Source organism: Panthera onca, chromosome B4 (assembly GCF_046562875.1).
Source record: "Panthera onca isolate mPanOnc1 chromosome B4, mPanOnc1 haplotype 2, whole genome shotgun sequence".
NCBI lineage: Eukaryota > Metazoa > Chordata > Mammalia > Carnivora > Felidae > Panthera > Panthera onca.
This window is the reverse complement of record NC_138345.1, coordinates 48,003,434-48,029,347: the sequence shown is the minus strand read 5'-3', so window position 1 is coordinate 48,029,347 and position 25,914 is coordinate 48,003,434. Positions and strand designations below refer to the sequence as shown.

The following is a 25,914-nucleotide window of genomic DNA, read 5'->3' as shown; positions in this document are numbered from 1 at the left end:
TAAATAAATAAATAAATAAATAAATAAAATAACAATCTAACTTAGAAGCAGATCAAATTAGGACTAGCACATTAATTTCTTGTACACAGGCACTATCTTGTTATATTGCTAGCACCTGACTCAGTGTCTGCCCTAAAATTCAAGCTTAACACACAATCTCTTTATCTCTTAATTTCCTTCATAATCCTGTGCTCTGGAGTAGGGTAAAGAATATGCTGAATGAATATTCTAGCTGTTTAACCTAATAAAGCTGCTACTTTCATTGATATAATTTTTAAGGCAAAATATCTAAGTGTACAAATTCTATGCTTCCCACCCTCTACAAAACACACACACACACACACACACGCACACACACGCACACATAATAATATCTTGCAAAGCTTTATTGAATAATCGAAGATTCAAAGGTACACTTAATGTATTCCCAAAAACTATGAAGATTTTGTTTCCTGGGGGTAATACACACACACACACACACACACACACACACACACACTCAACCGGGCATATACACACTGGAAAAAATATACAAAATATAGTTCATAGAAACGTGATGCAAAAAATTGTTAATCATATAAACCAAACCTTACTCATGAGTTTAGAAATGCAAATTAAAACCATAACTGAGACATACTTTCTCACTTATCAATTTGGCAAAAGTTCTAAAATGTGAATGTATACTCTGTTGGCAAGGCTAAAGGTGAAAAATACTGGTAGGAATTCTCAAAATATTGGTAGGAATACAAAATGGTATATTCTCTATGGAGAGAAAAGTAGGCACTCAGTACCCAAATCATATGCTTATTTACCCTTTGATCCAGCAATGCCACTTCTAGGATTATCACAAAAGTTCAGTATGGCATATGGGCCAGTCTTGTCATTGCAGATAATTTGCAAGAGCAAAAGACCAAAGACAGCCAAATACATAGAAGACTGGCTGTGTAAATGACATAGCTGTAAACAGGAATGAGGGAGATCTCCAAATACTGCTACAGGGTGATGTTCGGGATCTGTTATTCTGTTATGAAGTGTAAAAAAGTGGGGTGCCTGGGTGGCTCAGTTGGTTAAGCATCTGACTTCGGCTCAGGTCATCTTGCGATTCATGGGTTTGAGCCCCACGTCGGGCTCTGTGCTGACAGAGCCTGGAGCCTGCTTTGGATTCTGTGTCTCCTTCTCTCTCTGCCCCTCCCCTGCTCACATACTGTCTCTCTCTCTCTTTCTCAAAAATAAACTTAAAAAAATAATAAAAATAGTAAATAAATAAAAAAGTAAGGTGAAGACCCGTGTAAATTATTTGCTACTTTTTACATAAGATACAGAAATAAGATAGATGATGATAGAGAGATGGATAGATTTGCTTAATTTTCCAAGAACAAACAACAATGAAACAATAAACCCAAAACTAAAAAAAAAAAAAATTACCTATAAAAAAAAGAAGAAAAGAAAGTGAAAGGGACAGGAATGAAAGGTACATTTCTCTGAATGTATCTTTAAACATTTGACTTTAGAACCATGTGAATGCTGTTCATAACTATAAAACAAAATTTAATAACATAGAAGAAAAACAGTCCCCAAAATCTTAAAATGAATGGACATGAATATGTCTAACTATATGTCAAGTTGATAGCGTAACCATGCAGAAAGCAGTTATTTCCAGTGACCTGAACACAGTTACTAGGGTACATCCTTAATGGGATAGATCCTAAGGACAAGAAGAACCACCAAAACCAAAATAAACCTTAAACTGTATCCAGTAATGTCACTTTGGCAATAATATTGATGTTGTCATTTTGAAATTTGATACAGTTAGATATAGTAACTAACTATAAAGCAAATATATTTATAAAACAAATAACTATGTTGACTATCAAGATTTTCAGCATAAGAAAAATCAGTGAAGTCAAGACCTTGTAGTTTTTATATTAATTTTTTTTTAACGTTTATTTATTTTTGAGACAGAGAGAGACAGAGCATGAATGGGGGAGGGTCAGAGAGAGGGAGACACAGAATCTGAAACAGGCTCCAGGCTCTGAGCTGTCAGCACAGAGCCCGACACGGGGCTTGAACTCACGGACCGCGAGATCATGACCTGAGCCGAAGTCGGACACTCAACCGACTGAGCCACCCAGGCGCCCCAAGACCTTGTAGTTTTTAAAGTTGTATAGGTAGGAAATCATTACTTTTAGCTTCCTTAAAAAAAAACCCATAGTTTCTTGCTTTGCCCCTTGAAAAGGCTTAGAAATAGTGAGAATAGCATTGACCCCGTAGCACTGAGCATCATCCCCTAGGAGACTATGACTTAGGGCAAACAACAGCATCTCAAACAAAGCAAAAAAGCACTAGCTGTGAAGAAAAATATAAATTCAGCTAATTAAAATAAACTTCTTTTCATCAGAACACACTATATAGAAAGGGAAAAGATAAGCTACAAACCAAGGGAAAACATTTGAAATACATTTAACCAGCAAAGGATTTGTATCTGAAATACACAAAGAACAAATAAATTTTTAAAAAGAAAATACCCAATTGAAAAATGGGCAGTGGGCAAAATTATCAGCAGGAATTTCACAGAAAAGGAAACCAAAATGACCCATAAGCATGTGGAGAAATGCTTAATTTCAAAGAAATATATATTAAAACCTCAATGACATCCTATTACACACCAGAAGTGGGGAATCTTAACCACTACTGGATTGAGTAAATTGTCCCAACTGCTTTGGAAAAGAATTGGATGTTACTCAAGACATTTAAAGATGATACATATTCTACAACCTGGCAAATCCAGAGATTAACGACATTCTTGCCCATGGGGGGCAGGGGGGGGTCCCCGTACTAAAAGTTCACAGTACCATTATTTTGCTACAAACTGGAAATATCCCAAATGTTCATAAGTATATCACGATACTATATACCCTTATATGAATGAAAATGAATGAACTGTTTCCACACTACCAACATTGATACATGTCAAAAAAAAATAATGTTGAGCAGAAGAATGCACACAATATGATTCTATTTGTACAAACTCAAAAGCAAGCAAATTTAAAAATAACCTGTCTATGGATGTGTACATAGATGATAAAGTAACAGAAAAGAGGGTAATGAGCCAGAGTGCTTACTACTGATAAATAAGGAAGGAGAGAGATGAGATTGGAGGTTTCTGAGGCACAGCTAATGTTCTATTGCCCAAACTGTGAGATGGGTTCATTAGTGGTCTTTTTCATTATTTCTTCTTAAATTGTGCATATGATCTTTATCCTTTCATAAGTATGATATCATTCTTAAAAATAAAGGCAAAAAATTAAAGGCAAATTAAAAACTGGAAAATAATATTTGCAATTCATATCAAACAATGAACAAATCTCCCTAATATTTAAAGAACTCCTAAAAGTTGATAAGAAAAAGAATAAGAAAAATAAATAAGGCATATGAACAGTTCACACACACAAACAAAATTCAAACGTTTTTTAACATGCTCTGCCTCACTCACTCGTAACAAAAGAATTGCTAAGGGGCATCTGGGTGGCTCAGTCCGTTGAGCATCCAACCCTGGATTTAGGCTCAGGTCAGGATCTCGCATTTCGTGGGTTCAAACCGTGCATTGGGCTCTGTGTTGACGGCTCAGAGCCTGCTTCGGATTTTCTCTCCCTCTCTCTCTGCCCTTACCCCACTCCTCAAAGTAAATAAATAGGCTTTAAAAAAAAAAAAAAAAGAATGAGGTACTGTTTTTCACCTATCAAATTGAAAAAAAAAAACAAAACTCAATGTTTAATATGTCGTTGAGGCTGTAAGAGTGTCTGTTGAAATAAGCCCTCTGTAGACAACTTGGCAATATTTATTAAAATCGAAACTGCCTCTAGGTATCTATCCTACACAAAGACTCACACACATATGAAATGATGTGTCCAAGATTGATTTTTGTAACACTGTTTATAATAGCAAAAGACTAGAAACCACAGGAAAGCCCATCAGTATAATACTGGTTAACATATAATGTATCCGTTCACTAAAGTCCTGTTCAAGAGAATGAGGAAGATTTTTACATCTAATTATGGAAAATTCCCCCAAACAAGTGAAAAATATGAAGAGAGAAAAATCAAAGTGAAGACTGAAGCATGTAATACACTACCATGTGTTTAAAAATGTATTTATAAGACACTGTAGAGGCACCTGGGTGGCTCAGTTGATTAACCGTCCAACTTCGGCTCAGGTCATGATCTCCCAGCTCGTGAGTTCAAGCCCCGCGTCGGGCTCTGTGCTGACAGTTCGGGTCCTGGAGCCTGCTTCAGATTCTGTGTCTCCTTCTCTCTCTGCCCCTCCCCTGCTCACGCTCTCTCTCTCCTTCAAAAATAAATAAACATTACAAAAAAATTTTTTTTAATGTATCTATAAGACACTGTAAAAAGTCTAGAGATATACACAGAAATCAACACAACAAAATTCCACTATAAATCTCATTATAATTTTTTAAATCTTTAATAATGCAAGTGTTATATAGTCAAAGAACAAAAAAAAAAAAAGAGAGAGAGAATATGTGTATAAACAAATAATCAGTTTCTGGTTTTCGCTTTTGTTTTTTTGTTAAAATGTCATTTGTGTTTGTCTTGTCACCAAGTCCGCCTAAAAACCAATTTTTCTGTAAGATTCTCGGCCCCTGGCTACTCTGGTGGATTAACTCTTGGCGGAGCAGGGCTCTCTAGCACTAAGTTCACGTTCAGGTCTGACCATTGCTTTGGGGTAAATGTCAAGTCAGTTAGTTCTACATTAAACACACAAAATCAAAAAGCGTCATGGGGCACTTGGGTGGCTCAGTTGGTTAAGCATCTGACTTTGGCTCATGATCTCGAGGTTCATGAGTTGCACCCCTGCACAGGGCCCTGCGCTGACAGCTCAGAGCCTGGAATCTGCTTCAGATTCCGTCTCTCGCTCTGCCCCTCCCCTGTTCATGCTCTGTCTCTGCCCCCTCAAAAATGAATAAACGTTAAGAAAAAATTTTTAAAAATAATAAATCAAAAAAAAAATTAAAAAGTGTCTTAGTTGAATATTTTGCTGTAAAGCAGTGATTCTCAACTGTGAGCAATGTCCCTCCAGGGCAGAGTTGGCAATGCCTGGAGACACTTTTAGTGATCAAGACTGGGAAGGTGCTAACTGCTATCTAATGGGGAGAGGCCAGGGATGCTGCTAAATAGTTTACCATGCACACCCCCCCCGCAAAAGAATTATTTGGCCCTAAATATCACTAGTGTTTTGGGTATCAACCCAAACAGATGCTAAAGCATCTCTTATAAACCCTAAGATAATAGCTATTTTATAAGCTACAAGAAAATCGAATGCATTTGTTACATTAGGGACCCTTGGCAAAGGAATAACCGAGGGTATCCCTGACAATGGGAAAACTAGAAAATGGCATCCTACTGCCACAAATCACTGGTAAGAGTATTCTTTGTCTCTCCCCAGCCTATGACCCTGTTCCAGATTCAGTTCCTGAATGCCATTGGAGATCTGTTGGATCTGATTCCCTCAGTTTCTCCCACAACAAATTCCAGTTTGAAGGTTTTTAAGAGATGGGACATGGGACATTGCTCTGCCCTTATTAAGGTGAGACACAAAGCCGCCTCTCTCTTTCCTTGTTCTGGAACACACAGACTTTTTCCGTATGGCAGCCCAAGTGTGGCAACATCTCATCACCCCTGGCTACAGCCCTATTATCAGCTTATGGCTCCTCTGTCTAGAAGTTAAGAACAGGAAGAAACTGATGGAGGGTGTTGGAAGTACATGATGTTAGCTCTGTTTCTTCCACCATTCCTCCCGTGCTATGTGAACCTGCCCCTCCCCCTCCCACAGTCTTCCCTTCTGGATGCTTGAAGGATAGAGTCTGTCTGTTTTTGCGCACATTAAAGGTTAATTTTGTGCTCTTGGCCATATTTCCCGATAATAAATATGGCGGTGAATAGCGAAATTGACACAATTGCTCTATGCGTCCTACACTTGTAATCAGTTATCTGTATACCTCTGCATCATTCACTATGATTCTGGCTGTAGGTTCTTCCTGGATTTGAGAACATCTTTTTTGCTCACTCAAGCTGGTACACGTATGCAGCCATGCTCAGGATATATAAACACTGGGACTTCAACATCAATGATAAAGACACGAGCAGTAGTCGCCTCTCTTTCAGCAGTTACCCAGGTAAATAAATTTCGAGGGACATCTGAGTACTTGGAGTACTATTTCAGGATAAAACCTTGGTGATTTGGAGTAACCGGAATGGGGGAAGAAATCTTTAGGGGTTGGTATACATTAATGACGATTGATTTTCTGAATGCTTTTTGAAGAAATATAGCTCTAATGCTTTTATTTAATAGAATCGTGTGATCAGTTAATAGGTGCCAAAAATTGAGTTGAACAAATGCCAACTGAGGTACAAGGCACTTTCCGAGGCTCTGCAGTGGAAGCCAAGATAGGCAAAAGAGATCCTGCTCTCAGCATCTCCTTGAGGGTTTCTTTCTCTTATTCGTCACAACATCCTCAGAACTTAAGCTAGTGTTTGGCATCTTGTCCTTAATCAATTTTTGCTGAATGGATGGATGAATGTGTAAGCTTCCAAATCCTTACACTAGCAAGATAAGTACAATACAGATAATAATATTATTGGGTACTGTGTGGGCTACAAAAAATATGCAAGGAATGTTGTGAGTAATCAAAAGACAGTCAGCTCACATTGGGTTGCTGGGGAAGGAAAGAGAGGATGACACTTGCGATGAACCGTCAGTGATGACTTGAACTTGAACAGGTGGACATGGGCGGGAGGGACAGCCTCTGTGGAGTGGGAGTTACAAGCTCCTTTCTTAAAGGGGCCAGGAGGATGAGGTAAAATGAATAAAGGGGGGGGGGCGTGGTATAAGAAAATGAAAGTGAAAACAATTGTAGCAAACACAAGACCCCTTGGAAGAGGGCCACCTGCGGAGCTCCCACTGACTGTTGTCACCCAGCAATATGGAAGTCAGTGTTGCCAGATCCTCCAACTTCTGAAAACAGAAATATGGATATAATGAATAAAACCCACTGTGTGAACCCAACAAAGCATGTCTGCTAGTGGGAATTATGCCCTCAGATGCAGGTTTGCAACCTCGTCAGGGAACATCATGGGTAAAGGCAAGAGGAAAATTCTCACCAGACATATAAGAGTCCAGCGTGGATACAAGGTGGACGCTTTTGACCTTTAATTACACACTTGTAATTTACAAAGTGGTTATACCAACCAACGGTTGTTATCTATCTACCTTTGTCAGAGTATTATTGCCCTTTCTGGTATTATTGTTCTTGGCATTAATACCTTCCTATTAGGAATTCTGATCAGTGGCATAACAATATTTTTCTGTCCTTATCACCTCATCCTTCCTTTGAAGACACTTCGGTTTCTTCTTTGTCATTGCTTGCTTAATTTTTTTAGTACTGAGGGGGACTGGGGACTCCTCTCTTGGAGACAGACCGTGTTTTGATTCTTTGTGTTCCTTTAGACTGAAATTTAAGGACAGCAAGAGACTGAGGCTAGTCAAATATTCATATTCTTCTTCTTACTTGCAATAAAATGCAATGTTCAGATGTTACCTGCACTGCTTCAAAATGTCTACAGAATAGTGTTTCTCTGTAGTCTTAACAATCCTGGATTCCAAAGGTAGTGATGGGGAAGGAAATGGAGGAATTTCCTATAAAATGTATAACTCTGTTGACATTTGCATATATGTACATATCTTTCCAGAATAGATGAACACATAGATAATAGAGATTTTTTAGAGCATTTAAACTGAGAGAAAACAATACTTTTTTTTTTTTTTTGACCCCAACGTTTTTTACAGGAGCTTGTATAGCAAAGTGATTCATATTTTCTTTAACTGGACAGTTTTGTTCTCAACAGAAAACATGAAAAACGTGTAGGATCTTATTTCTATAACAAAGAATTGTTCAACTGATGGATCAGCTGCATTGGATTCATCCAATACATATGGAGCTAAACTTTGCCCGGAACTTCATGCCAGAACAAAGCTCGGTGGCTTGTTTTGTTTATTGTTGTTTTTGGTGGAGGAGATTGAGTGGATTAGGAGTGTGGTGTCACTTAGGTCATGGAGGCTTTCGTGATATGAGCAAGGATATTAAGAATTACTGAGACAGAACAGAAATAGCAAGTCATGAAATATTTGTGACTTGGCTGAGGCACATGTTAAACATGACCGTAACTGGGATGGTACAGATACCATGATCCTAAAGATACAAATAACTCTGAAGAATTCAAATGCACCTATCCATACTTTTACACTATATCATGACACCTTTGCCCAATTCTGTAGAAGTGACCACCAAGATGATTGGCATGGAAAACACTAAAGCTTCAAGACACAAAGACATTTTTTTTTGTTTTGAGGTTTCCAAAAAGGAAAATGGTAGACCTCAGACAACTGCTAAACTTCCACAACGTACAAAATCCAACTATTTCACTTTGGCGAGCCTCAGCTTTTTTTATCTGTAGGATGAGACTAATATAAAGGCTTACTTCATCAAGTTGTAAACATTATGTAATTTACTTATTCATCTACAATTTTCTATGAAATTGCCGTGTTAGGCAAAGTATGTATGATGAGAAACAGGGCAGATACAGATCCTATTCTAACAAAATTTGCATTCTGGTGAAAGAGACACATTTTTAAAAACCCATTAAAGTGTGGTTTGTGTAATACTAGGGAGGACTAGTTTGGAGAGGTTGAGATAGCTTCCAAGAGAAAGTAAAATGGAAGTTGAGGCACAAAGACAAATGTAAGTTAGCCAGCAAATGGGGACAATGGGGGGATGACGTTCCATGTGGAACAGACAGCATGTATAAAGGCCTGTAGGCAAGAAAAAAAAGTGGAGAAGGCCAGAAAGAGGGAATGGGGGACAATTCAAGACCATTAAAGTGATGAGGGGTAGAAGTGACGTTCGTAGACTTGCATTTTAGAATTACCTGGTCCACGAGAGAGGACGAGAGAGTCTGCCGACAGGACATTTCGAAGTCCGAGGTGACTCAAGCCACGTAATGTTTTTTAGATGGTCAGTAAATAGGTGCATGGAAGACTGATATCCATCTTCAAGAAGAAAACAGTATCAAAAATGACTGCTGAATTACTATAGCAATTCATGGATTTCTGTGTGCTCCCACTGTCCTAGCCAGAATCTTTGAGGGGCATTGACCTACTGAGAATTGTCAGAAGGGCACTCCCAGAGCTGTACTCCAGCCGAGAAGAATAGAAGGAACAGTAATAACCCAGCACCCTCAGCCTTAATCTAAACCAATCTTAATCTAAGTCAGTCCCATGCTCTGTGTTCACAAGAGCTCCAGGTGACTCTGTAAAACTGGAGGTCGTCATGTCAAGGAAACAAATTAAATAATAACCCCCGTGTTAATCTAGAAAGGATTAGGTGACTTGGTCACTTGATACTTTCATACTTTTTCAGACTGTTTTTTAAAAACTGAGTAGGAATTTCCTTTACCTTTGGGGAAATTATTTCAGCTGAAGATACTAACATAAAATTTCCTGAGAAAGCCAAAAGTACCCCACAAGTATGCTAGGTACCGATAAACCTCAGTAGTACCCTTAGGCCCAGGTGAGTGATGTCCCAGCTTTGAAGTGCCTTCCTCAAACTTTTCTAAGTCCCTCTCCAGTGCCCCAAGAACAGCCAAGTTGGCAGTACTGGGATATCCCGGCACTGGCCTGTGTCCCTTGTGTTTTCCAGAAATTTTCAAAATATCCTTCTAGTGCCCAGTACTAGCCAGATGAGCAGAGCCATCCAGGTGGGGCTAAGCTTAGACAGGAACCCATGTGGGTCCTGGTCCTTGGATGTCCCTTTTATGAGAGCTCCTCCCCTCTCCCTCTACCTATATGTGGGTGCAACAAGATGGTGCTCGGGGCGCCTGGGTGGCGCAGTCGGTTAAGCGTCCGACTTCAGCCAGGTCACGATCTCGCGGTCCGTGAGTTCGAGCCCCGCGTCGGGCTCTGGGCCGATGGCTCGGAGCCTGGAGCTTGCTTCCGATTCTGTGTGTCTCTCTCTCTCTGCCCCTCCCCTGTTCATGCTCTGTCTCTCTCTGTCCCAAAAATAAATAAATAAATAAATAAATAAATAAATAAATAAATAAATAAAAAAAAAAAAAGATGGTGCTCATCAACATGAGGAGCTCTGGGACTCAGGCCTATGAGGTAGTCCTGGTGAGGAGATCCTTCCTGTTGGCCCTCATGGTATATTTTCTGCATGACCAAGCTGACAGAATATTAGCGACATGATGATTTGAGGTGGCCCTCATGTTAGACACAGCATGTGTTCAGGGCTCTAGGCTATCGAAGGCTGCTCTTACCCTCAAGCTTATGCATGTATGTAGAACTCTGCTTTCGCCTTGTTCTCACTGGCACGGCCCTGCTTCCTGAGGGCAAAAGAGGAAGCAACAAGTGAATTTACTGTGTGTGGCTCCAGTGTTGGCCCCCTGGGCAGTCACCTCACCCCCTGCAGTTTCTGTCCCTCGTGTTCGTGTTCCGCAGTTCTCTGAGGAAGGCCGGGCCCGGCCCTCACAAAGGCTTTTGAGAATCTTGCTCTGCGACACAAATAGGCCTTTGCAGCAGGTCTCATGGTTTCTGTGGAGCAGGACTTTAGATTAGGGCACAAGTGAGGATGGCTTGTCTCTACTTCTCTATACCTGGGGCTTCTGCCGAAGACTCAAAGAGTGAGGGGCTGAAATCCATGATAGCTTAACTGAAGCTAGAGGATACACTTCCAAGGTGACTCACTTACGTGGTTGACAAGGTGACATTGGTTCCCCTCTACTTAGGCGTCTCCACAAGACTGCTCCAGTAATCTCATGACGAGATGCCTGGCTTGCCTCAGACCAAGTGATCCAAAAGAACAAGACAGAAGCAGCAATGCCTATTATGACCTAGTCTCAGAAGTCATCTATTGTTACTTCCACCACGTTCTATTCTTTAGAGGCACATTAGTATGATCAGCCCACACACAAGGAAAGGACATCAGAATCGATCTTTTAAAGGGAAGAGTGTTCAAGAATTTGTGGACATTTTAAAACCTCCCCAATATAGAAACATATTTTTATATATTTCCTGTGTATCCTAAGACTTCTCTAAATTCACTTGTCAGTTCTAACAACTTTTTTTGTAGATTTCTTGGGATTTTTCTGTATACATAATCATGCCATCTCTGCATAACTTCCCTTGGGTGTCTTTGTGTTCTTGCGTGAGTGCACTAAGACCTCCAGGACAATGTAGACTAGAAGTGGCATAGAAATCCTTGTCTAGTTCCTGATCTTACGGGAGACATAGTCAGTCTTTTATCATAAAGTGTGATGTTGGCTGTAGGTTTTTGGAGATAGTCTTTATAAGTTTAAAAAGGATTTCCCCTCTTCCTATTTTGTTGAATGTTTTTGTTTAATGCATTTTTGTGACATTCTCAGCTTCCATTAAAATGATCATATGATTTTTCTCCTTTATTAATGTGTTAAGTTCCATTGATTGACTCTCAGATATGAAACCAACTTGGCACTCCTGGGGTTTACTCCACTTAGTCATATTATTCTTTTTATTTTTTATTCAACTTACTAATATTTTGTCAAGAATTTTTTCATTTACATTCATGAGAGATATTGTCTATGGTTTTCTTGTGATAGTTTTGGTATCATGGTAAGCCTGTCCTTATAATCTGAGTTTGGAATTATGTTTTTCTTCTATGTTTTCTGAAAGAGTTTGTGTTGGAGTGGTAATATTTTTTCTCTTAAATTTTTAATAGAACTCATCAGTTAAACCATCTAAACATGGGTTTTTTTGTTGGAGAGTTTTTAACAATGAGTTCAGTTTCTTTTGTTGATAAAGGACTTTTCAGGTTTTCTAATTCTTCTTGAACCAGTTTTAAAAATTTGTCTTTCAAAGAACTTGTTAATTTCTTAAGGTTATTCTGTTTATTGACATAAAGCTATTTATAATCTTTTTATGAGTCTTTTATTATCTGTAGGATCTGTAGCTAAGTCCCTTTAATCATGTATGATCTTTTTTGTATTTGCTGTACCCTGAGGTGTGTCAATTTTATTGATATTTTCCAATAACCAGATTTTATTTTCATTGATTTCTTTCCTATTGTTTGCTCATTTTTCCTTCTCACTGATTTCCATTCTTATCTTTATCATTTTCTCTTTTCTGCTTTGCACTTAATTTTTTTTTTCTAACTTCTTAAGGTAGAATCTCAGATAATTGATTTTTATCTTTGTTCCTTTCTACTATATGAATTAAATTTATAAAGACTATAAATTTCCTTCTAAACACTCCTTTCAGTGCATCTGACAAATTTTAGTATGTTTTGTTTTCATTTTCATTCAGTTTAGAATATTTTATAATTTCTCACATAATTTCTTTAATCAATGACTTACTTGGAAGTATATTGTTTAATTTCCCCAAATTTGGAGACTTTCCACATATCTTTGTGTTTTTGTTTTTGTTCTTGTTTTCTTGTTTAATTCTGTTATGAGTAAGCTGTCTTTCCTTCAAGCTGCCCCAGGACCCGATGCATAATTTCTTCATTAATTCAATAAATATTCGATAAATATTCATTTATTCCACATTCACCCTGTGGCCCCAGAGGCAACACATGGCATTGCACGTTGTAATCATTGACTAAATATTTATGGAAGCTGAGAAGGAAGAAAGAAGGAAAGAAGGGAAGGGAAAAAGGAGAATGGGAAGAAAAAAGAAAAGGTGAGAGACAATAGATAATGGATGATGTATTCCCATGTGGACATAGCAGGAACTGCAAGGGGGAGAGAGGGGTAAGCCAAGTAAAAGGTGGAGGTGGGGGCTGCCTAAAACATCATCTTCTCTCTAGTACTGCTCTCCTTTTTACATCTTTGATTTGAAAGCAGGAGTCCAAGATATTTAGGAATTGTTATCAAGGCATTTCATATGCATTCCCGATGTTTAGCGCAGAGCTGGACCTTGAAGCCACTCTTTTGTGGCCACCCTGATTATAAATGACATGTATAGGACCTAACTAGTTGGTTTTTTTTTTTTTAAGTTTATTTATTTTGAGAGACAGAGAGCATGAGGGAGAGGCAGAGAGAGAGAGAGAGAAAGAATCCCAAGCAGACTCTCCACTGGCAGCACAGATGCAGGGCTCGATCTCACGAACCATGAGACCACGACCTGAGCCAAAATCAAGTCAGATGCTTAACCGACTGAGCCACCCAGGTGCCCCAGACCCTAACTAGTTTTATGGGATTTAGGCAGCACCCAAGTTTTAACTAAACTACTATTAACTTGTTTGTGCTCAACTTGTTATTGAAATAAAAAGAAAAAACAGTATTTGTTTATTTCCTACTTATGAGCCTGCCAATGTGACTGACACTGTGCTGAACATTTCGTCTGTGTGATGTCATTGAACTGTCATGAAAACCTAACAAAGGAGGGTATTGTATCTGCATTTCCAAAGAAAAAAGAAAAAAAACGTGTTCAGAAAAGTTAAATAACATACTCAAAATCACTAGACCTGGCTGGAGACTGAGTTCAAACACAATATATATGACTTTTAAATATCTATTGTTGGTTGTTGTTGTTATTTCAACAATGGTTCAGTGTGCTTTTTAAAAGAGTTTTTTTAAGAATGCGTATTTATTTTGAGAGCGAGAGAGTGCAAGCAGGAGAAAGGCAGAGAGAATCCCAAGCAGGCTCCAGGTTGTCAGCATAAAGCCCGACACGAGGCTCCATCCCACAACTGTGAAGTCGGAACCTGAGCCTAAATCAAGAGTCAGAGGCTTAGCCGACTGAACCACCCGGGTGCCTTGTTCAGTGTGCTTTTAAGTTAAATGGTTAAAACGGAAAAAAAGCCAGGAGCTCAAAGACCCTCAAAGGCTCTTACCATGTGGGTGGAGCTCTTCACTGAACAAAAGCTGGAATCCATTCAGAGTCTTAATCGAGGATTCCAGTAACAGTGATTCCTAAGAAGCTGAGTCTTCCAGTTTAATCATCCAGACACGAGGCTCTCTGGAATACTCTGTGTCTCACCAAGCCTGCAGGCATTCCTACTTTGCATAACACCCAGACATCCCATCACCACCCGCGCACCCCCCCTTAGGCTTAAAATCCCCAGGGGAGCTGGCTAAAATTGCAAATTCCAAAGTGCCGTCCATCAACTTCTTATTCAGGTGGTCTGGGCTGAAGCATTTGTAACAATCACACCGGGTGGTTCTAACATCCTGGATCCAAGCCCATCCACTGAGACTCTGGTGGCTCTACTGGTCTGCCGCACAGACTTTGCTCAGCCTTTTCTCGTACTAAGCTCAAGTACTTGAAAGTAGGTGCACAGGAATAAGAAAGGATGGTCTCAAAGTTCCAAGAAAATGTAGTTGCCTCCCTCATAGTCCATAAGGTTATTTACTTTCCTAAGGTACAAAATTGCCAACTTAGTGCACTATAATTACTTTTGCCAATTTCATGTTACCTCTTTTATCTCAGATACTTTAGTCTTAAAGCCGAAATATATACAATCTGCGAATTAATATAGGCCAAGATTTATGTCTTCTGCCTTTTAAGAAGTAGAATCAGGAGCACCTGGGTGGCTCAGTCGGTTAAGTGTCCGACTTCAGCTCAGGTCATGATCTCGCGGTTCATGAGTTCGAGCCCCACGTCAGGCTCTATGCTGATGCGTCAAAGCCTGCAACCTGCTTCGGATTCTGTGTCTCCCTCTCTCTCTGCCCCTCCCCTGCTCATGCTCTGTCTCTCTCGGTCTCTAAAAAAATAAATAAATAAATAAATGTTAAAAAAAAATTAAAAAAAAAAAAAAAAGAAGTAGCATCAAGGGAGGAAAAGAAATAAAAGTAGAATGAGGGCACGTATTCCGAAGCATGGTGGATAGATTTTGCAACACTTCATTTCTGTTTTCTTAAGTGCCTTTCTTTTGTTCTCTGGCACCAACCCAGGACGCTGATGTCTTCACCCAGGCCATACCTGTCCCTCTCCATCTTGCTCAGGAAACTTCCTCCCTTCTATCTTTCTAAAAACTCTATGTTACTTTCCATGGTTTTCATAAGGTGATTGTCCCCTACTCCACCTTGCTTAAGCCTGCAACTCCCCATGACTCACTTTCTTTTTCATTGTTTCTACTACAGTTGCTCCATTGCGTGTGTTAAACGGTGTTGTTGCCATTTGCATGAGTACATGCCTGTTCTGTCACATTTGTCAGGCTTCAGGTACAGTGGGAAAGGCATGTGTTGAAAGTCAATCTCAGATTTATTCCTGAAAATGCTGTTTATTAGCTTTAAATAGATGCATATTTTATTTTATTTTTAACATTTTGAGAAAGTGAGAATGTGAGCAGGGGAGGGGCAGAGAGAGAGGGGGAGACACGGAATCTGAAGCAGGCTCCAGGCTCCAAGCTGTCGGCACAGAGCCTGACACGGGGCTCAAACCCACGGTCTGTGAGATCATGACCTGAGCTGAAGTCATGTGCTTAACTAACTGAGCCACCCAGGCACCCCATAATAGCTGTGTACTTTTAAAAAGAGCTCATCGAAGACCTCTTTTTGTGAAGGTCAAATGATGGTATCCATCCTTCTAAAGCAAGGTATCTGGTGTATAGTAGGTACACAGTCAATGTTAGTCACTACTATCTTCTCTTTCTTCCTTAGATTTAACAGTTATTTATTGAGCACCTACTATGTGTCAAATCCTCTTCTTGGTGCTGGAGTGAACAAGACAGAAAAAGTCCCTGCCCTGATGGAGCTTACATGCTATGGGATAGATGGAAAAGAAAACAGTAAACAAATTAATATAAAGTAAATAAGATAATTCATTGTTGAAGAAAAACATTTCATTTTGATGTGGATAACAGAATGTTGATTAAATATAAAGCTGACCTCTTTAAAAAAAATTTTTTTTTAGTTTTTTAACGTTTCTTTATTTTTGAGAGACAGAGACAGAGCGAGACAGAGCGTGAGCAGGGGAGGGGCAGAGAGAGAGGAAGACAGCATCCAAAGCAGGCTGTAGGCTCTGACCAAGCGGTCAGCCCAGAGCCAGACATGGGACTCGAACTCACGAGCCCATGAGATCATGACGTGAGCCGGAATCAGACGCTTAACCGTCAGAGCCACCCAGGGCCCCCAAAGCCAACTTTTTATAGTCACTGTAAATAATCTTTAAGAGACCTACCAATTGCTGTATGTGGACCACTGCAGGATGCTCAGACCCCACAGTACCGCCTTCATGTGCTTGAATATACGATAGTGTGACTCCTCCATTGATCACATTCCTCCTGCAGGATTAGGCAGAAATGTGCTCAAATAAATACTTCGTTGACTGAACGATAATCGCTGGAAGAAGCGGAGATTGCTTCTCACTAAATGCCATTCTGGAAGGGGGGGAAAGACTGAGGCCATTGTTTAGTAGGCAAAATAAATGGCTGAGGGCTTTTGTGTCCTGGGATATGAGAGAGCCCCACCGGCTTCCCTTCCTGAGAGTGGGGAAGGAGGGGTCTCCTGCTTCAGGCAGCAACCCTGGAGCAGGGGTTCTGGTGGAGCCTCTGAGGGCAGGCGAGGGGAGCAGGGAGGGCAGTCTGGGCGTGAGCCTTTTGGGAAAGCTCCTGAGGAGATTCTGATACAGTCTGTGAGCTGGGAATTATTGCGTGGTGCATGGGATATAGTCCGTGTGTGATGGGCAGTAATTTACTGACTGATTATCGCACTGGCTTAGAGAAGGCAGAGAGCCGAGCTGGGGCTGAGAACCGTCCCTCTTCAGCAGTGGGAAGAAGCTGAGCAGAGAGGCTGACCATGATACAAAGTTGTTATTTTGTTTTTTTCTTAAAAGAAAAAAAAAAAAGAGGGAAAAGAGAGTTCCCACAGGGTCACAGCCACCTGTGTTAAATCAAAGGGCAGTAAGACATTTCAAAACAAAATATATTGTGTAATCGGATAGTTATTGTATCAGTTTGCTTTTTCTGTGGAAAAAAATAACCTCTAAAACTTTGTGGCTGGAAACAATTTGTGATTAGTATTGCTCTTGAGTCCACAGGTCAGCTAAGTGGCTCTTTCTAGACAACTCAGCTGGTCACATTCATGCATGTGTGGTTGTCTGTGGCGGGGGTGGGCAGTTCTGCTGACCTTGGAAGAACTCCCTTGCACATTTGGGGGTTGGCCGGCTAGAACTTGGCCTTGGCTGAGAGGGTCGGTCCTCCTCCACCCGGTCTCTCATATACAGGAGTAACAAGGTTACAGGAGAGTAAGCAGAAATGTGCAAGGTCTCTTGAGGCCTAGACTCAGAATTGGCACATTCCGTTAGCCGAAGTAAGTGCTAAATCCAGCCCAGATCTAGGATCTGGGGACCCAGACATCTTTTGATGGGAGATGCTACAAAGTCACATTGCAGAGAATGTGGGGGGAGGGGGTGAAGAAATCCAGCACGATCCAGACTACTGATGCTGAGTTGGAGGTTATTTATGTTCTTGGTCAACACTGATTCTACTCTTCTGGAAAAAATGAGTATGTTTGGTCTGGAGCTTTGGAGCAGTTAATTAATGCAATATGGGAATGGGCACACTTTAAATGCACCTGACGGGACAATAAGGGTACATTTTTCTGGGTGGTGCTAACCAATGGGTCTAAATGGCATCAGAGGGTAGTGGTCACTGTTTATTTTTGTGATTCAAGCGATTTTTGTTTTAAGTCCTGAGATTTATTAACTGTCAGGGTCCCCTTTGATTTCTTAATTAAATTCAGCAGTAAGCTTCCTACGAAATGTTATTTGCTGGCTGACTTTCACACTTGAGTTTCTCCTGATTTAAAATAGTCTGCCTTTCAAAGCTGCTAATGGCAGATAAAAGCAAGAATATGATTTTACATTGTCAAAGAACATTTGTTTCTCTTGTCATGTTTTAGGGCTTTGTTCCCACTCAGCCTTTTCCTTTTTATTTTATCTTAAACTCCAAACTATAGAATTAACCTTCTTAACTAGAGTTGTGGTGCAAGCCAGTTCATTCTCTTTGTTCCAGAACTCTGGGAAGCCTACATTTTTCCATCTTTAATAAAGTCTTGCTCTTGAATGAACCACTGCTCCTTACGTGTTAGTACTAGTCAGTCACTCATGCATATTAAAGAATGCCTGCCCTCTTGTGTTCATGGAGGTTGCTACAAGGAGTGAATTCATAAGTTTATTAGGCCAGAAGTACAACCTTCCACCCTATGGAGGTTCGGTACCAGAGGGCTTACCCGAGAATGCCAGGTGTGGTTGTATAGTTTGCACACTGCAAAATGACCCCAGCTTAGGAGGTGAATGAATGGTCATTGAAATCCATCCCACACTTTGCTTGTGAAGCCATGCATCCAATGTCTAGGCTGTATCTACCAAGAGGAGTTTTGCCCATTAAAGTCCATTCAAGTGTGGCATCCACTCATTAAGCACCTGGAGTGTGCAAACTTCTGTTATGCAAACTTCTGTATAGGCTAATGACAGCCTTGTGGAGGTTCATTATGAGCTGGTTGGACACTGCTCTCATCATGTAACTTTTCTACTTGGAGATTTCCAGAAATTAAAGATACTCTGTTAGCGCTGATCACTTAGTCCCAGGTTATCAGAGGAAGGGAATAAGGAACGGAGAAGCTAAATGAGAAGTGCCAAATTTGCTAGTTGTGAAGCAGGGAACTAAAATGTAGGCTTTCGGACTCCCACTGCAGCTCTGAAGGCTTATCTTTAGCCTCAAGTGATCCCATTATTTCGTTGCACCCTACCTAATCCTACCAGGCCTAAAGCGGAGGCACGATAGCTTGTTCGTTGAGTGAATAAACGAATTTCCAACTATATTTTCTTCTTTTTTAATTCCAGTGTAGTGAATATACAGTATTATATTATATTATATTAGCTTCAGGTGTACAATGTAGTGATCCATACATTACTCAGTGCTCAGTAAGGTAAGTATACTCTTATCCCCATCATCTATCTCACCCATCGCCCCTCCACCTCTCCTCTGGTAACCGTCTGTTTGTTCTGTATAGTTAAGAGAATGTTTCTTGGTTTGTCTCTTCCCACCACCCCACTCTGTTCATTTGTTTTGTTTCTTAAATTCCACATGTGAGTGAAAGCATATGGTATTTGTCTTTCTTTCACTGACTTATTTCACTTCGCATAATACACTCTAGCTCCATCTTTGTCGTTGCAAATGGCAAGATCTCATTCTCGTTTGTGGCTGATAGTCCCTTGTATGTATATATACCACTTCTTTATCCGTTCATCTATTGATGCACATTTGGGCTGCAATAAACACAGGGGTGCATACGTCCCTTCGAATTAATGTTTTTGTATTCTTTGGGTGAATATCCTATAGTGAGATTACCGGATCATAGGGTAGTTCTATTTTTAACTTTTTGAAGAACCTCCGTACTGTCTTCTAGAGTGGCTGCACCAGTTTGCATTCCAACAGTGCGTGAGAGTTTCTTTTTCTCCACATCCTCACTAACACTTGTGGTTTCTTGTGTTTTTGATTTTAGCCATTCTGACTGGTGTGAGATGATATCTCATTATAGTTTTGATTTGCATTTCCCTGATGATGAGTGATGTTGAGCATCTTTTCATGCATCTGTTGGCCATTTGTATGTCTTCTTTGGCCAACTGTATTTTCTAATGGTTTTTTTTGTTTGTTTGTTTGTTTTTGCCTCTGCCTCCCAAAATTTCCACTCTCCCTATGGGAGTTTGGAAAACACCAGAGGAGATATTTACCTCGGTTCCTTCTAACTCTCTCACCGGGGACCTTCTCTGATGTTTCTTCACCACTGACAATTCGTCCATCACAACTGGTGGCTGGTGACAGTATATTCTCTCCCATTGTTATAGCTGGGTCTGATATTCTTTGATTTCTACCACACTTATCAAAGCATAAAGCGAAAAACAGACCTTTCAAAAAGACTTGTGGCTTCACTGATTTTCCCGTATTGCTGCCACCTTTTATAAAAAGCAGTGACTGACCCAAGTGTCAAGATCCTATTTTAAAACCATGTTTACCAACGTAAGTATAGATGTTTTTCCTATTTATAAAACTCATGTAGACTCACGAGGTAAAATTTGGAAAATACAGAAATGCAGAAAGAGAAGAAAGAAGGCATCCATAATCTTATTATCCAACAATGAACCCCATTAATATCCCTCCCTAGTTAAAAGTTCTGCAAAATCCTAGTTAGTGGGGATCTATTTCTATTTATCATTTTTGAAAATTGGAATAGTCCTGATTTAATATATTTTTATCGTTCAAATTATAAAATAAAAAATTATCAGTAGAGAATCTAAGGCCAGAGGTTCACTGGCATCTTTATAAGCAACTGTTAAATAACTGTCACAGAGGTGAGTCCAACCTAGGGGAGGCCTGCTACAGATAAGGATCATTATAACTAATACTCTTTGCAAAATGCATCGTGTACGCAAAGCGCTGTGCTAATGACGTCGGGTTGAATATACCAGGCATACGTACGCTGATTTGTGTATTTCTCTCTCCTGTAGGATTTTTGGAGTCTCTGGATGACTTTTACATTCTTAGCAGTGGCTTGATATTGCTACAGACCACAAATAGTGTGTATAATAAAACCCTACTGAAGCTTGTGGTACCCCAGTCTCTCCTGGCGTGGCAAAGGGTCCGTGTGGCCAATATGATGGCAAATGGTGGCAGGCAGTGGGCAGAGATCTTTTCAAAGTACAACTCTGGTGAGTGGCCCGAGAGAATAGCTTTTAGACATGTACATATGTTTAGATTTTGAATTAACCAGTAGAGTCACATTCACATTCTGCTTCGTGTCTCCCAATATTTCAGGCACCTACAACAATCAATACATGGTTCTGGACCTGAAGAAGATAAAGCCAAAGTACAGCCTTGACAGTGACACTCTGTATATTGTGGAGCAAATTCCTACATATGTAGAATATTCTGACCAAACTAATGTTCTACGGAAAGGTACTTTCTTCATGCTAGAAGTCTGGAAGTCTGATGAGTGTGTGAGTGTGTACGTGTATATGGTGGGGAATGTGTGGCGTGTGAATGTGTCATGGCGGGTGGTCTATAGTGGGAAAGAAAGGATGGGAATGCTGTTGCTAGTTACGCTGGGAAAGAATTACCGGGTTCAGCTCAACATGTAAAATCTACACCTCTAACTCTTTATGTGGCATTGTATAGTTTGTGACAGAGCCAGACATTTATTTTTTTAATGTCTATCTATGTATTTTGAGAGAGAGAGAGAGAGAGAGAGAGAGAGAGAGAAAGCACGTGAGCATGAGTGGGGGAGGAATAGAGAGAGAGAGGGAGAGAGAGAGAATCCCAAGCAGGCTACACGCTGTCAGTGCAGAGCCCGACGTGGGACTCGATCTCATGACTGTGAGACCATGACCGGAGCCGAATCGAGAGTCAGAAGCTCAGCTGACTGAGCCACCCAGGAGCCCTCAAAGCCAGACATTGATAATCTTATGACTTCTCATAGCTCTAATATTACCTTCTCTCCTTGGTTCCTGAGTAAAGCTTTTAGTCAAATTCAGCAAATATTTATAGAGGTGCTACCTCGGCTCAGGGACTGGAAAAGCACGGATGCAGGTACAAAATCCCTGACCTTTAGAAACTCAGTCTAGTGAGGAAGCAAGGCACATAAAGCAGCCATTAGAACCCAGAAAGGGAAGAGCAGTCATAAAGTCTGGGTGTCCCAAGCCCAGTGGGAGCTGCTGTCAGTGGGAGGGATCAGAAAAGGCGGGTCTGGAAGGCAAGACCAGAACTCATATATTTGAAGCACAAGGTTTGGAGTGACACTGCCTTGATTTGAACCTCTGCTCCTCCAAATCTCAAACAAATGATCCCCTCTCTCCAAGTCCCACTTTCTTCATCTGTAAAGCATGACAGTAGTGGTACAGGCCCACAATCACTTATTTGTAATTTTGAAATCTCAAAGTTTTTGTTGTTGTTGCTTTTGTTTTGTTTTGTTTTTTCCCTAGTAAACTTAGTAGCAAAATATGACCTGACCTGAACTCATTTGGGTAGCAAAACCTACCAGTTTGGTAGTTTGGTAGACTTGACCTGCCCATTTAGTCTTTATTTCCTCTCGTCTAGGGAGACTACACATTAGGCTACAGAAATTTCAGGGCCTTTATGAGATATTCCCCATGGAGGCTGCAGTGTCATATACAGCAACTCCATTGCTGTTCTAAAGTCTGCAAGACCCTGAATTCTGAAACATCTGGCCCCCAAGAGTTTTCAGATGTGGGAGTGTGCACCCTTGTAACTTCACAAAGTTGTTATGAGAATTAAGGGAGATGATTCTTGAGCACATTGCTGACACAAAGCACGTACTTTTATTTTGCATTGAACCTGCTGTTTGGCACACATATTTGCACATTTGTTGAACAAATGGGAGCGCAGATGATGTCTGAGTGACGATCAGAGGTTAAAAAGAGCTCACCAATTTGATAAGGGGATGCCCGGACAAATGGAGGCACGAAAAGTGTGGTGTGTTTGATAAACTGTTAGCTCGAGATAGCTAGAGGGAAGGCTATGACGTGGTGGGTAGTGGAAGGTGAAACATACCAGCCTTGTATATCCTGCTAAGCAGTGTAGACTTTATCCTTTAGAAAATGGGAGTTGTTGAAAAGGGAGAACAGACTTGAAGTCAGAGAGAAGGCAGGAGTCTAGTTAGGAAACTATTGCAATAGATCACCTGATAGAGGAGTCGGAATGGAACCAAGGTAAGGTATGGACCCTGGAAATCAGGGCCTGGTCCTCAGGCTCCCAGGTCCCCAGAGATTTTATAATGACATCCAGGGAGAGCCGTCTCAGCAGAAATGGCTCACACACGCTACATGCTCATAATCTGCATAAAACAGAGTTAATGGAGGTGGAAACTTCAATTGCCAAGCAGATCAGATACCACCAAGAAGCAGACCTACCTCCTTTTTTGAAGGAAAATTGACCTGAGAAGTCAAATCATGAGGCAGTCACTTGGTTAGGATGACAATTCAACACTGAGAAGTCGGCTGTCTGAGCCTGAAGCCTGGTTCATCCAGCCGGTAAGAGCCTTATAAAACTAGCATGCCTCAAGAGGGAGACGCGTGTTGAAGGGGACAGATTATTCAAGGCCTTTTCTTGGACTGCTGCTGATTATTGAATGGCAGATTCAGGTTCTTTGCAATGTGGTGCCTAGATCCCATGAAGAAACCTACCCTGGGACTAAAATAAAAGCTGGTGCTGATCTGTTTGTAGTTATTTTGCCAGTGGTGGGAAAAACAGAGAGTTAAATTCATTGTCTCCTATATACTAGGCAGTCCCTTCTGGGCCTTTTACTTACTTTCCGTTGTTTGGTCTTCATTAACATACTTCCAGATTAAGTGGCATTGTCACCATTTTACTGTAAGGAAAGAAAGGCTCAGAAAGAAATATGTGATTTGCCCAAATAATTAAGTGATATCATATAGCCATTATGATAAAAGACAAAAAGTCCCATGAGCCTCCTAGAATTTTCTTTTCCTTTCTTTTTTTTAAAGTTTATTTATTTTTCAGCGGGAGAGAGAGAGAGAGAGAGAGAGAGCAAGCACAAGTGGGGGAGGGGAAGAGAGAGAGAATCCAAGCAGGCTCCGCACAGTCAGCACAGAGCCCCATGTGGGGCTTGAACCCATGAACCATGAGATCATGACCTGAACCAAAATCAAGAGTCACTTAACTGATGGAGCCACCCAGGCCCTGCTTCCAAAACTTGGAAGCAACTGTGGTATATCGATAGAAGCCCTTGATCAGAAGGGAGGCATCTGTCATCTCTGAAGCTTTATTTCTTCCTTTATTAGGAGGGATGGTAATGCTTATACATCATTAGGTTGTTGGGAAATATACAAGATACTCTATTTTAAATGTTTTTGTAAATCATGAAGCTTTATGAAAATGTGAAGGATAGAGCAGCTATTTTTATTATCCATTTGATCTGTGTTCACATAAAGAGAAATATAATTATAGGGGTGCCTGGGTGGCTCATTCGGTTGAGCATCCGACTTTGGCTCAGGTTATGATCTCACAGTTAGTGGGTTCAAGCCCCGCATCGGGCTCTGTGCTGATAGCTCAGAGCCTGGAGTCTGCTTAGGATTCTGTGTCTCCCAGTCTTTCTACCCCTCCCCCACTCATGCTCTGTCTCTGTCTCTCATTTAACATTAAAAAGTTAAAAAAAAAGGGAGAGAAATATAATAGTTAATATTCATCTAATGCTTACCAAGTATTAGACACTATTGTAAGTATTTCATCTGTTTGAACTTATTTCATGCTCATAATAATCCTTATAATGTAAGTACTGTCATTGTTCACATTTTATAGATGAAGAAACTGAAGCACAGAGAATTTAAATACTTTGTCTACGGTCACATACCTAATGATGGCAGAACCAAGCTTCAGATCCAGGCAGTCTAATTCCCAAATCTATATGTAGCCTAGATATACTATATTATACACATGATTTTAGCCTGTCATTTCAATGTTGTCTTTATCTCAGTTCTTCCTGATGCTGGTCTGTGTCCTAGAATCAGCACCATCGAATGTCTTGTCATTTTTTTAATCAGTGACCTCACCCCAAAGTAGGGGGTTCTATAAAACAGTAAAAAAAAAAAAAAAAAGGAGAAAGGCAAACCAATGCCAAGACAATATGAGGGTGGGAGGTTAGCCCCTGAACGATGGAGGAGTCACTGTGTTGACTGACTGTCCTATGGACGGTAGCCCAGGCCATTGTAATATGGGATGTTCCTGAAATATTGATTGTACCAGAGCTGTGTCACATGTTTGATGCTTCGTGACTAATGGGCTCTGTGGTCTTGGCACATTATGAAGTTCTGAATGAAGCTAAGCCTTAATGAATGCTTACAAGGAAGTTAAAACCCACTGGAACCTTAAAGATCATCTCTAGTCTCTTCAAACCATGGATTCTTCCTTTCCCTCTCCCTGTTAAAAAAGAAAATAAAGTGACGTTAACTGCCTAAGACCTAGAGAGTCAGCCCTGAGACTAGAATTCAGGTTTCCTCAACTCTAGGTACTGTGTTCTTCCACTATCCCATGATTAGCATCTGGCCTGTTCCCTGGTGGGGCCACATTGTGAAACCATCTTTTGGCATTTCAGTAACTAACTTAAACCAACTTAAACCAATTCCCCCAGACCACTCTGTGTTATGCTTCATTTTGCTCTATAGATAATAAAGTTATTTTCTGGTTAACAGATTGCTTTAAGAATTTTGAGAAACAAAGAATTCTGATGCTCTTCTTTCCCTAATGGAACAATCTAGAAGTGTACTGATTCTGTAAATTTAAAAGGATCCAGTGTGAAGGCCAGTGTTCACATTCAAAGCTTAATTTTCTTTATATCATTTTGTAATTACACACCTGTGCCAATTTTCAAAAGAAACTATCGTTAATAACATCTATTTTGTCCCATCTCTCTTTTCTGTCTCCCTGCTTCCTTTCCATTCCAAATCAGGATATTGGCCCTCCTACAACATTCCTTTCCATGAAAAAATCTACAACTGGAGTGGCTATCCAATGTTAGTTCAGAAGCTGGGTTTGGAGTACTCCTATGATATGGCTTCACGAGCCAAAATCTTCCGGCGTGACCAAGGGAAAGTGACTGATATGGCATCCATGAAATATATCATGCGATACAACAGTACGTAGCACATTTCTCAAGAATCATTCTTCAAAACTCCTTTTCTTCCAAAGGGATAAAGAATCCATGTAAGTTTCCCCACGTAAAGAATCCATCTCTGTACTAGAAGGAATTATAAGAAGTTAAGTATTCAGTATTCAATCAATAATATACATATTTTATTCTGAACAAATAGAATTTTGTCCTATTTTATAAAATGACA

At 40.3% G+C, this 25,914-nt stretch overlaps 1 protein-coding gene and 1 long non-coding RNA gene across 2 annotated transcripts in view; one reads left to right on the top strand and one right to left on the bottom strand.

Moving 5' to 3' along the window:
• Window positions 1–25,914, top strand: part of PLBD1 (phospholipase B domain containing 1) — a 53,043-nt gene that overhangs the window by 25,101 nt on the left and 2,028 nt on the right. Inside the window, exons 5-9 of the mRNA XM_060658314.3 lie at window positions 5,461–5,601; window positions 6,046–6,190; window positions 20,554–20,754; window positions 20,861–21,001; window positions 25,527–25,712. Coding sequence (XP_060514297.1) covers window positions 5,461–5,601; window positions 6,046–6,190; window positions 20,554–20,754; window positions 20,861–21,001; window positions 25,527–25,712 — 814 coding nt within the window. The remainder of the gene's footprint in view (window positions 1–5,460; window positions 5,602–6,045; window positions 6,191–20,553; window positions 20,755–20,860; window positions 21,002–25,526; window positions 25,713–25,914) is intronic.
• Window positions 4,016–10,909, bottom strand: LOC144616939 (uncharacterized). The gene is made up of 5 exons (XR_013556860.1): window positions 10,817–10,909; window positions 10,529–10,659; window positions 10,386–10,451; window positions 9,000–9,120; window positions 4,016–4,344 (listed from the first exon to the last, which is right to left on the bottom strand). It is a non-coding gene; the product is annotated as an uncharacterized LOC144616939 (long non-coding RNA).